The 13,452-nt window shown below is 41.9% G+C and overlaps 1 protein-coding gene across 1 annotated transcript in view; it reads right to left on the bottom strand.

The window, feature by feature from the left end:
* Positions 1-11,242: 11,242 nt before the first annotated feature.
* Positions 11,243-13,452, bottom strand: part of LOC115458710 (cytochrome c oxidase subunit 7A-related protein, mitochondrial-like) — a 45,099-nt gene continuing 42,889 nt past the window's right edge. Inside the window, exons 2-3 of the mRNA XM_030188536.1 lie at positions 12,795-12,929; positions 11,243-11,514 (exon numbers count right to left, since the gene is read on the bottom strand). Coding sequence (XP_030044396.1) covers positions 11,371-11,514; positions 12,795-12,929 — 279 coding nt within the window. The 3' untranslated portion in view covers positions 11,243-11,370. The remainder of the gene's footprint in view (positions 11,515-12,794; positions 12,930-13,452) is intronic.

Below are 13,452 nucleotides of genomic sequence, written 5' to 3'. Positions count from 1 at the left end.
GCCAGCAACAAGTCACTCCCACTTTGAGACTTGGGCTCCAATACATAGTAACATAGTAGATGATGGCAGAAAAAGACCTGCACGGTCCATCCAGTCTGCCCAACAAGATAAATTCATATGTGCTACTTTTTATTTGTACCTGTCCTCTTCAGGGCACAGACCGTATAAGTCTGGCCAGCACTATCTCCACCTCCCAACCACCAGCCCCGCCTCCCACCACTGGCTCTGGCACGGACCGTATAAGTCTGCCCAGCACTATCCCCACCCAGTTGCGTACCAAGGGGGGGCCGTGGGGGCGGTCCGCCCCGGGTGCACGCCGCTGGGGGTTGCCGCGGCGCGCGCCTGCTGCGAGAGTTCGCTAACTTCTCTCATTCGCTGCAGCTCCCTCTGCCCCAGAACAGGTTACTTCCTGTTCCGGGGCAGAGGGAGCTGCAGAGAACGAGCAAAGTTAGTAAACTCGCAGCAGGCGTGCGCTGCGGCACCCCCCCCAGCGGCATGCACCCTGGGGGGGCTCTTTTGCAGGGGGGTCTTTCACCGGGGGGGGTCCGCGCTGCATCGGGGGGGGGGCGGGGCACCGCCCCGGGTGTCCGCCCCCCTAAGAACGCCACTGTCCCCACCTCTCAGTCACTCCCCCCCAGGGACTCTCTACCTGGGCTCACTCTATCAGCTAATCCCAATCTAACATTCTCTGTTCATCCTTCTCTTGGACCAACAGCATCCCCACACAACATTATGCACATTTTTCAACCTATATTATTTCATGTTTCATCATCTTTCCTAATAATTCTCAACCTTTCTTAACTCCTACGATGCGAGCACATTATTACGTTAACTGCATTCATTTAAGCTACATTATCACTTTCAAACAGAGCTCCTCCAGTAACCCCCCAGAGGTGGCAACCGGATTTAAACCGGATTCTGTTTACCTATCTGTTTCAATCAGCATGAGTCAGGCCACTCCGGATCTGTCGAGAGTGGCAACCTGCTCAGCTATACTGTAATTCTCCCATCAGAATCCCTATAATGAAAATTTGATTTAGCATTAACATACACCTTCATTGAACACATCATTTTTTTTCCCATTTCTTTTAACCCTCCCAACAATTTCCACAACCAGCGAGAAATACTTCAAAGCAACAATAGCAGTCACTTTATTCAACAGTAACACTTTACATCTATTATATCATATTAGTTCCCCATAATTTTATTTTATTCAACTCCTGTCCCAGCAATTCAGCACTTGAGTCATTCAAAATCTGAACCTGAGTCCAACCTAATAATATTCCTTATCTTTAATTATTCCCAACATAACCTATAACATTTCTTTATAGGTCTATTTCCTAACCATTAACTGTCTCATACTGTATCCATTCAAACATATTTAAACAGGAAGAGCAGGCTGTTGGGAGGAGAACATTAAGAGCCTGCTTTGTTAAGCTTCTCTCCCCCCACCCTTGGAAAAGGAATCGGAAAACAGCCTTAGTAAATTAGGCCCTAAAGGAATTGTGGCAGATCTCAGGATATTGCCACCCTCCCATCTCCTGAGAGTATAATTATCAACCACCAGCTCCTAAAACAGATTTACCCGAACGACTTGACCTACCATAAGCAAACGTAATCAACACATCCATTTACCGGTTCATCTAATCATTAACAACAATGACTCAGAAATTACCTCCTACCAACCTTCTTACCCTCCATGCTCTTCCCCTACCTCTTCTTTATCGCTCCACTTCCTTACCTATCCCTATCCTTTCTCTCATACCTCTTTTATCCCATTTACCCTTGCTCATTTGTCCTACCACATACCTCCTTTGTTGATTCTGATACTACAAATTGCATTCTCTTGTTACTATGTAAGCCGCATTGAGCCTGCCATGAGCGGGAAAGCGCGGGGTACAAATGTAATAAATAAATAAATAAAACCAAAGAAAATTTGTCAAGACCTGTAATACTGCAACAGTTCTCAATTCACTATAAACCCAGAACCTTCTCCTAATCCTGCCAGCTTTATGTACAATGCACTTACTTGACCATACCTCAGCACAACTGCAGTAAAGATAAGGTACAGACAGATACGAGGTTTGTGCAGTGCTGCTTGTGCTGGTTCCATGAAACACCTTGCTGGGAACCCCCTTCAGCTGGAACATCGCTGCCGGGCCTGGTCTGGACCATTGCTGGCCACGCCTCTTCAGTGACATCATTCTTGGTCACGTGGTGAAGGCGGCCGGGTTGGTGCTGGAAGCGTAACGCACCATGAGGCAAGCACCTCCTTTGTCGCACCGATGGAGCTGAGCACTCCTCTGGGCAGACTTTGGAGGGGTTTGGGGGATTTTTCAGGTGCTGAGGGAGGGGTGGTTTATGTAGGTTGGGTGGTGAATTATGGGTGGGATTGAAGTGGTGGAGGGGAGAGAAAGATATGATTTGTTGTCCTTTATTAGGAACTGTAAAGCGGGATTGTTCTGGTGTGTCCGTGGATATGGATGGGGCTTCTACTGTAAATATGAAAGTTTTAAATGTTGGCCATCAATGCTAGGTCTGTTAAAAATAAGGCTGTGTTGATTTATGACCTGTTGACGGAAGATAAGTATAATATTTTATGTGTGACTGAGTCTTGGTTGTTAAGGTCTGATTTGGTTGTGGTACAACAGTGTAGTCCTGTGGGAATTAAATGGGAGCGAGTTTGTCGGTTTCGAAAGTGAGGAGGGGGTGTTATATTTTAGGGAATGTTTGGGGTTTAACGTGTTTTATGCAGGGATGGATAGTTTTGGTAAGTGTTTGGTGTTGAAGAATGCCAGAGTGATTGTGTGTTTATTGTCCACTGGATTTTTCTACTTTATTAGATTTTTTTTGTTTCAATGGTGTAGCGATTTTGAGAATGTTTGTGTTGTGTGAGATTTTAAATATTCTTTTTGATCCATTAGAAGAATTTTCTTTGAGAAGGGAGCATGTTTCCTTTTGTGCCGTATCAGCATTGCAGCTGAGATAAGGTTGTTAATGAAGACAGGTTATGTTTTAGACCTACTTTTTGTATCCCCAGGATTGTTGGAGGCTTTGTATCAAGTCACCAGTTGTTTGGGAAGTTGCATGGTCAGACCATTTTCTAACATCTTCTGCTTTTCGATTTGTTAAAACAGGTGTTATCGGTCTAGTTCTGGGGTTTTAAATGTTTGATCGCAGTTTGAATTTAAGGCTCTGGCTGACCGATGGTTACCTTCCTTGTGTTTTGATGATGGGATTACTGTTAGTGATGCTGTTGAGAAGTGGAACAGGACTTTTTGCGATGCTTTGAATATGAGGAAGGTGGTGCAGAGGAATTGGTCATAGACTGTGTCTTTGGAGGACTGAACCATTTAGGAGAGAGTTAACATAGTAACATAGTAAATGATGGCAGAAAAAGACCTGCATGGTCCATCCAGTCTGCCCAACAAGATAAACTCATATGTGCTACTTTTTGTGTATACCCTACTTTGATTTGTACCTGTGCTCTTCAGGGCACAGACCGTATAAGTCTGCCCAGCACTATCCCCGCCTCCCGCCACCGGCTCTGCCACCCAATCTCGGCTAAGCTCCTTAGGATCCATTCCTTCTGAACAGGATTCCTTTATGTTTATCCCACGCGTGTTTGAATTCCGTTACCGTTTTCAATTCCACCACCTCCCGCGGGAGGGCATTCCAAGCATCCACTACTCTCTCCGTGAAAAAATACTTCCTGACATTTTTCTTGAGTCTGCCCCCCCTTCAATCTCATTTCATGTCCTCTCGTTCTACCGCCTTTGCACCTCCGGAAAAGGTTCATTTGCGGAGTTAAGACAAGCTGAGAGAAAATTATGTGATTTGGAGGATTATGGTAGTGATAAAATTATGTCTGTTTGAATATCTCAATCTCTGTGAGCGGATAAGAAATGACTATTATAGAAAGTGAGTTCAGGAGGCTTTGAATAGACCAGAGGAATTGTATCACACAGTGAAGTATTTTGTTAATGGATATAAGGATAATTGTGAGAAGAGTGGGTCTGATCCTTTGGCTAATGCAGATTTTTTGATGAATAAGATAGCTATCTTAAGGAGAAGTTAAGCGTTTGTGAATATCAGGAGCAAGAGCAGGAATTGCAAGTTTTGCAGTTGAAATGGACGAGTTTGAGGAGGTCCAAGAGATGGTGAAGAAAAGTTGTCTCTGCAATTACTCCAACTCGGTCTTTGTCTGATCCATGGAGTCATTCGTCATTGCCTAATTAGATTACATTATCGTTGACATGTATTGTAAATAAGTCTCTCACACAGGGTGAGCTTCCGGCTGTATGAAAGCAAGCTATATTGAAACCATTGATTAAAAAAAATACAAAATTAGACCCAGGGAGCATGGGAAGTTAAAGACCTATTTCTGTGGTTCATTTTGTCAGGAAAGTGATTGAAAAAGCTGTTTTACAACAACTTAAAGCTTTAGTAGAGGAGAATAATTGTTTGAATGAGTTTCAATATGGGTTCAGAAAGGCTCATAGTCTTTTTTAATTTCTACAGTAGAGGCTTTAAGGAGAGGAATGGATAGAAATCCAGTGTTTTTGTTTGGTTTCATAAGATGTTTCATCTGCCTTTGATTCTGTTGATGGGGCTATAACAGCTGGGTATAGGGGGTAAAGTGTATAAATGGTTTGCCTCTTACGTATCGGGACATGTATTGTATGTTCAAAGTGGAAGAAGGGTTTCTAAACCTATCTCTGTGCTAAGAGGGCTGCCACAAGGCTCTGCCTTGTTGGTGCTCTTAACGTGTACATGGCCCCTTTGGGTGATGCGTTGGGATCCTTAGGTGTGGAGTATCAGCTGTATGCAGATGACATCCAGTTCTTTTTCCCAGTAACAGAGTGGGGAAAGGATCTGTCTGTGCAACTGATGTGTTATGAGAAAGATCTGTAAACGGATGACATCTAATAAGCTTGCTTTGAATGTAGATAAAAACAGACATTTTTATTATGGGGAGGGTGATGGATGATTGTTGGCCCAAGACAACTTGTGTGGGTGAAACTGATGTGCCTGGCAGGAGGAGATAAAGCTATTGGGTGTGATTTTAGATGCTCAACTTAAGATGCAAGAACAGATAGTGCATACAGTTCCATCAATTGCGGTTGTTGTTTCGATTGAAACCTACGTTATGTTTGGTTGATTTTAGAAATGTGATTCAACCTATGGTCTTGTCAAAGATAGATGATTGCACCTCTCTTTATTTGGGAATTCCAGGTAAAAGTATTGCAAATTGTGCAGAATGAAGCCAGGCTGGTTGCTAGAATTTCCAAATATTGATATTAGCTCAGCATTGAGGCAACTTCATTGTCTGCCTATGAAATATAGAGTGCAGTATCAAGCCCTGTTCTTATCAAGTAGTTTATGCCACAATGCCATGGTATTTTGGAACAGTTATCACTTTGTCCTCTTCTGGGAAGTTGTTAAGATCTGATTTTACATCTGAAATTGAACAGCGCAGGACTCTTTTGATATCATTTGTTTTTGAACAGGATTTGAATGCTGTACTGAAGTTATATTTCAAAAATGCCTTAAAAACTTTTTGTGGTCAAAGATTGTAGATATACCCGGATGTTTGTAAGACAACTCAGGATAGGAGAAAGATATTTCTTTCATATAGAGAAGAGACCCGAGCTTTGGGGGCAACATATTTACTTGCTTACCCATGTAAATGTCTGGTTAAATATATGGGAGTAAAATATATATTTTTTGAACCGGAACATCTAGTACATAAGTAGTGCCATACTGGGAAAGACCAAAGGTCCATCTAGCCCAGCATCCTGTCACCGACAGTGGCCAATCCAGGTCAAGGGCACCTGGCACGCTCCCTAAACGTAAAAACATTCCAGACAAGTTATACCTAAAAATGCGGAATTTTTCCAAGTCCATTTAATAGCGGTCTATGGACTTGTCCTTTAGGAATCTATCTAACCCCTTTTTAAACTCCGTCAAGCTAACCGCCCGTACCACGTTCTCCGGCAACGAATTCCAGAGTCTAATTACACGTTGGGTGAAGAAAAATTTTCTCCGATTCGTTTTAAATTTACCACACTGTAGCTTCAACTCATGCCCTCTAGTCCTAGTATTTTTGGATAGCGTGAACAGTCGCTTCACATCCACCCGATCCATTCCACTCATTATTTTATACACTTCTATCATATCTCCCCTCAGCCGTCTCTTAAAGCGTTCTTAGCGATGAAAACATTAGCCATTACACCTGCAGAATACTTGATGTTATCTGATTATCAATAGTAGTAAGGGTAAGGAAGGCCAGGCCATAAACGATTATTTCCTTTTTCTTGAGATCTCCTATAATCTAAATCACACCTCCCTTGGAAGTTATAGTTGTGGTCTAATTAATTGTATAACCTGTTCTTACTTGGTGAATTTGTGTATTTGCAAACTATTAATAATATAATTGTTTAGATTACTGATCAAGGTATACAATGTATTACTATTTGCATGTTTTACGTGTAATAAAATTTGAAATCTAATAAATAAATAAAAATTAAAAAAGATCTGATTTTACTAAATGTTTAGATCTACGATTAGTGTCCTCTGTGCATTATGCTACTACAAGAGCATCAGCATCTCCAATTGCAGGAACCCTTATGTGGAATGCTTTACCTGGCCAGCTGCATATAAGTGCTTGTTTTCAGCAATTTAAGAAGATGTTAAAAATACAGCTCTTTGTTCAAGCCTTTTTCTTTTGACAGGCAGTGTACTCTCACAACTCTATTCTGCTTTCTTAGATTTTCATAAGCATAGATTTATTTATTTGTTGCATTTGTATCCCACATTTTCCCACCTTTTTGCAGGCTCAATGTGGCTTACATTATGCCGTAATGGCCAATGCCATTTCCGGAATGAGAAATGCAAAGTATTGTTACATTAAAGTTCATAAATGTTAAGGTCAATTATAAAATAAGTTGGATAAACAGTTCATTTCAGGCATAAGAGATAAAGGGGTAATGCGTTAATGTACACTGGTGACAAATTGATTGATGTAATCAGGTGTAAAGAATTCAGCTTTATTTGGTTTTGATAGAGTTCTGATGTAGGTCATTTATGATGGTTCATTATGGTATGTCTTCTTGAACTGGTTGGTCTTTAGTAACTTCCGGAAGACTGTTAAGTCGTGCATTATTTTTAAGGCGTAGATGATCACTTTAGTGTTTTTACATAACATACCCCCCCCCCCCCCCCCCCGTTCATGCGCTCCACTAAGGACCAAGTCTAGAATTTTTCCTTCTCTCGTCACCTCCTGCACCAGCTGCTCCATAAAGCTGTCCTTGATTTCATCAAGGAATTGTACCTCTCTAGCGTGTCCCAATGTTACATTTACCCAGTCCACATTTGGATAATTGAAGTCACCCATTATTATCACATTGTCCATTTTCTTTGCGTCTCTGATTTCTTTTATCATTTCTGCGTCTACCTGCTCATCCTGGCGAGGCGAGTAATAATGCATTCATTCATTACAACATAAGCAAAAGTAGAACACTTCAGATATATTGAAAAGGAAAAAAAAGAATACACAAACTAGTCTTTAGAGCACAAACTTGATGTAATGGAGAATGATGTCATTTTAATGCTTAGATTTTTAAATTTTCTCTATAGTACAATAATTATTTCCAAAGGAGAAATAGCCATGTGTGTGTGATGCTTTAGTTATGGATCCCTCATCTCTCCCCACGATCAGAGCGTACTATGTTAAGAGCTCTGAATACAGGGAAGAGAGGCAGAGAATCCATGGTAAGCTGTGTGGTAGAAAAGCATTATCATAGCAATGTTATTTGAATGTTCCTATTGTGTGTTTATTAGATAGTCCATCACTATTATGCTTACATCATATTATATGTTATTTGAGTTTCTGTGCTGTTAAATATGTATATTTCAGATCCTCTTTCACAGTAGTCCTATTATAAAAGGTTTCAATTCGCTGTTTTCAAGTTTTCCTCTTTCATTGTATTTATGTTTATACTTGTTCATTTTACTACTAGCCGTTGAGCCCGTGAAAACGGGCTAATTTGGAATTGGGGGGGGGGGGTTCTGAGCCCCCCGCCCCCCCCGGAGTCGCTGCCGCCGCCGCCCCTCCACCCGGCCCGAGCAGCACTGTGAACTTACATCAGCACGCAGCAGCAGGCACATCAGCAAAGCTGCCGTCGGGGCAGGCTTCCTTCTCTGCCTGTGTCCCGCCCTTGTGTGATGTAACGTCGGCGAGGGCGGGACAAAGGCAGAGAAGGAAGCCCGACGGCAGCTTTGCTGATGTGCCTGCTGCTGCGTGCTGATGTAAGTTCACAGTGCTCGGGCCAGATGGAGGGAGGGGGAGCGGTTCCGACGTCTGCAGCATGCCAGTAGAGACTTCCCTCTCTCTGTCCCGCCCCTATCATCACGTATTGAAGCAGGGGCGGGGCAGAGAGGGAAGTCTCTACTGCGCATTTGCGAGCGAGTACGGTCACTCGCCGTTTATATGTTTGATTGTTATGCTAACAAAGTTTGATGTTAAACTATACCTACTGTATACCACACCTTGGGCAAATCTCTTCATAAAGGTGGTTAATAAATCCCAATAAATTTCTTGGGATTTGGAACTTGCGGTACAGAAACTACTGGATGAAGTAAGTTTTCTTTGCGCAGGAGTAACTTCCAAGGATGGAGTTGCTTGCACTGTTCCTTTTCCTGATACTGGATTGATGGAAGATCTTTTCAGTGGTTTGACAAAATTCTGAAGAAAAAAGACTGGTGGCTTTGTAGACACAGAGAAATTGATAGATAAAAACTCATCAGCTATTGTGACCAGAACCAAAGTAGACTCCACTACAGATTGGTCTTAAGACACCTGTGCAGGAGAGGACAACTTGGACATCTATAATAAGATTAGAGAACAGGATGTCAGTGGTGGTTCTGTGCTGGACAGCTCAGAATACAATGAGATCTATGCTGGAAGGGAGTTATCACAAACTGCACTAGGAGAGTGCCGATATCTTTGTGTTGAAGGCAAAGAACTCAGGCCAGTGCCGTGGACTTGTCAAAGCATTTTCGATTTTGCAGACAACAAGAAAAACTTGTGCTTAGAGACTGCACACCTTGAGGGTCATCTGTATTGGGGTGCCAGTGTTTCTCCAGTGCCTTGAACTTAGGCCTTTACAAATCTGACAGGATTGCACCAGTTTGCACGATGCCTGGCAGCGCACCTTTGTGGCTGGGCTCTTGAAAGCTAAAAGTGCATGGAGGTAGAGGCAGCATCTAAAGCAGTCAGCTGATGTCTTTCTGCAGAAGTTTTCTTCACTCTTCTTTCTGTGCAAGTGAGTTTTTCTCTGCTTCACAGAGCTAGCCAAGATACTTCTGAGCTGAGAGACATCATTCCACTCTGCTTAAGTTCAGCCTGATCTGTGTTGAGGCAAGCGAGGCACCAGGAGTGTGGTTCGAAGTTTTCATCTCTCTACCACACCAAAGGCAAGACTGAAAAGAGGACAAAGAACAGCACGGGAGAAGCTCCTCGTTAATAGGACAACTTTTGTTTTTGCATCTGTTTGGCAGAACAGGAAAAAAAAAAAAAAGACAAGACTGGGCACTATCAACAGGAAAGGACCGTAACGTTTTACACGTTGTTCTGAGCTCTGGGAGAACTGTTCTGCCCTAGCACCATCATAGCATCACCCCACTTGCACACCTGCCTGTCAACAGAAACACCTTGAATTCATAGTCAAATATGCATCATTGCTTACAATATTTCTTTTGGGTAATACCAGCAAGGATATGTGTAAGTTGTGCCCTGAGTAACATTAAAGATAAGAACACAATGAACAGAACTTACGTCATCACATTTTATTGCTGTATTTATTCTGCAATAAAAAAATATTTTGATTTAAAAATATAAATTTTCAAGAGCATACAGGACAAACAAAAACATAAATCTGATACAGAATCAGTAGCCAGGGCAGTGGCATTTTGCTCTGGACACATCTGCTTCACTTCTGCAGACGCTGTCCAAAGCTAATTTTCAGCAGGGCATTTTTTTTTCTTTGCACCTTAGAAAGGTTGAAAAATTAAATTGGGCACAGTTACTGACACCATTTGTATGATTTTCCAAATAATATATCAGCATTGCTAATTTTACAAGTCAAGGTCAAAGACAAGGACACTATCCCATTATCACTGTGTCGAAAAAAAGGAAGAAGCACGCCAAGGCAGAGATGGTAAGGGCTGGGCTGTTTACAGATACAGCAGGAAGTCTGAGGCAGTGAATTCTACACTCCCCTCTGTTACTGTGTTATTCTGATCCAGTTACTGCGTCTCAGGGTGCCTGTTAACCCAGCAGTAACTGGGCAGTAATACCACCAGCACTTTCCAGATGAGGTACCCAAATGAGCAAACAATTTTCCCAGAAGGTGGTGACTGCATGCAGGTTGCCGAACGATCCAGTTCCATAACAGCAGGATCCCATGCAGATGGGATCCTAATTATTATGTTCAGAAACAGTAGTACCAAATTTAAAAGGAAGCATAGGATGATTTTAACTGATGGCCTTACAGCTCAATTAACACCGAGGTCTAACCAAAGCACAAAGATTTTGCAGCCGACAGCTGTGCCCATTAGGCACAAATATAATAAAATGCATTATTTGATATCTTCAAAAAAAAAACCTGATACTAATATATAATCCTGTGTATACAGAATCTTTACCTTGTAAAATAAAACATCTTTGGTACTTCTGGTTCAAAAACAAAAGTGATATTTTTACCACATAATCTGTGACAGTGCTACACACAAACACCAGGGAACAGGAGATTATCAATCCATATAAAAATCTATTCTGGTTTAGAAGGAGACACACACTAAGAAAATCTATGGATATGAAAAATGAGCATATTTTTGTTCTGTTTCCACTCACAGGCTTGGTAAGCTTTAATGATCCTCCAATGAAAGACATTTTTTTTATTGATCACTCTATTATATATTTTATTTACTGTAAGATTATAAACCAATTTGGCTCTCAATCTAAAGGAAAGTTTGGGACAGAAACAAAATAGTCAGCTGGAGCTTGTTGCTCGTATCCTTGCAGTATAAAGATGTTTAAGGTCAAGGAGGATATAGAGAAAATCCAAATGGAGAGAAAGCTGCCAACCAACAAGGTTTTATATATTGTAGCAGAAACAAAAAACGATCATTGAGGAAACCAAGATCTAAAGCGTTAAAGCCATTAAAACTACTGCCAAGATATCAGGACACATTAATCTTTAATATTAATTATGTCACATCTGAACACGGAATTGGAACAAAGAAAACATAATTACACAGGAGATCTCTGTAATGCAACACATGTGCTTTCAGTCCTGCCAACTCCATTCAATTCTTGTTTTTTGGTTGCGAGGCCATGTAGAGAGCTACCAGACAATAGATTGTCCCTCCTATCGTTAAAGCCATAGTCGTGCGGTACAGTAGTCGATCAGGAAGACCACGCTTCAGATGTACTGGCACACCGTCAGACTTCTACGGGGAGGAAAAAAAGATAACGAGAACTAAGGACATGCTGTGTTTCCTTCCTTAAATACACCCAACTGACCTGCTGGCTAACAAGACTTTGAAGCTTGCATTTTTTTTTTTTGGTTACATTTGTACCCCGCGCTTTCCCACTCATGGCAGGCTCAATGCGGCTTACATGGGGCAATGGAGGGTTAAGTGACTTGCCCAGAGTCACAAGGAGCTGCCTGTGCCTGAAGTGGGAATTGAACTCAGTTCCTCAGTTCCCCAGGACCAAAGTCCACCACCCTAACCAGTAGGCCACTCCTCCACTATTGCTACTATTTGAGATTCCACTAGCAACATTCCATGTAGAAGTTGGCCCTTGCAGATAAGCAATGTGGCTGCGCAGGCTTCTGCTTCTGTGAGTCTGACGTCCTGCACATACGTGCAGGACGTCAGACTCACAGAAACAGAAGCCTGCGCAGCCTTCTACATGGAATGTTGCTAGTGGAATAGCAACATTCCATGTAGAATCTCCAATAGTATCTATTTTATTTTTGTTACATTTGTACCCTGCGCTTTCCCACTCATGGCAGGCTCAATGCGGCTTACATGAGGCAATGGAGGGTTAAGTGACTTGCCCAGAGTCACAAGGAGCTGCCTGTGCCTGAAGTGGGAATTGAACTCGGTTCCTCAGGACCAAAGTCCACCACCCTAACCACTAGGCCACTTTTTTTTGAAGATGTCCTTTGCTGTTTCTGGTTTTCTATAAGAAATGAATATCTAAAAACTGGTGTCATGCTTTTAAAGTTTAAACAAAACTAAAACTTGAGCTTTATTACATTTTCTGTATCCTGTGAAGGACCATTTTTGGACCCTGGAAGCATGTGGATTAATTATTTCATAACAAATTTATTATGTTTACATGAGACATATCTTTAACAACACCTCCACTCCCCAGAACTATTTTCTAACCTCCTTTTGGGGAGAGAAGATCTTGCTCACTGTTTAAGAATCACTTATTCAGTGCAATAAAAATAAAATGCAATCAACCAATGGCCAAATTCTATCTCCTCTAGGCAATCAATGTTGAGAAGCTCCCAGAATAAGAGTAACTTAAGCTTACATCGCACCATTATCTGTAATGGTGTAGTCTGACATTCTAACCTTTTCCTGACATACATTGCAATAAATCTTTTTCTAATAAGTCTGCTCCTGCACAGAACGACATACCGCAACTATTAAAAAAGGTCACTGGCTTACAAACGGGCCTGTCTGTTTTTAGATGTTCTCTCTCTCATTCTTACCTGAAAGAATTTCTGTAATTCCAGTACTTTGTTTTGGCCCAGGTATTCAGCGGATGCTACCGATTCCGATGCCAGTTTAGTTGGTGTGCCAAAAATCATAGCTGGAGTCTCAGAGACCACCCCAGCTCTTAATCCCTGAGTCAAAAGGAGGGAGAAAAACATAGTAACATAGTAGATGACGGCAGAAAAAGACCGCCACGGTCCATCCAGTCTGCCCAACAAGATAAATTCATATGTGCTATTTTTTATTTGTACCTGTCCTCTTCAGGGCACAGACTGTATAAGTCTGCCCAGCACTAGCCCCGCCTCCCACCACCAGCTCTGGCACAGACCGTATAAGTCTGCCCAGCACTATCCCCGCCTCCCACCACCGGCTCTGCCACCTAAACTCGGCTAAGCTCCCAAGGATACATTCCTTCTGAACAGGATTCCTTTATGTTTATCCCACGCAAAGTAATAAAAATAATCAGTGCTTCCCAGACAGATACATAACTATTTTGAACTGCCTTTCCTCACTTCCACAAGGCTTTTTTCTCTCTTTAAAAAAAAATTTTTTTAAACAAGTTATTCCATTCCCTAGTTAGAAGTCCCAGATCATGGCAAACTATATTTCTTTCTCCATTTTGGTCCAGCAGAACTCCTAGACCACCCTTCTTAT

This window comes from Microcaecilia unicolor, unplaced genomic scaffold (assembly GCF_901765095.1).
Source record: "Microcaecilia unicolor unplaced genomic scaffold, aMicUni1.1, whole genome shotgun sequence".
Classification (NCBI taxonomy): domain Eukaryota; kingdom Metazoa; phylum Chordata; class Amphibia; order Gymnophiona; family Siphonopidae; genus Microcaecilia; species Microcaecilia unicolor.
Note: the sequence above shows the minus strand (reverse complement) of the source record. Positions and strands in the feature narration are given on the sequence as shown.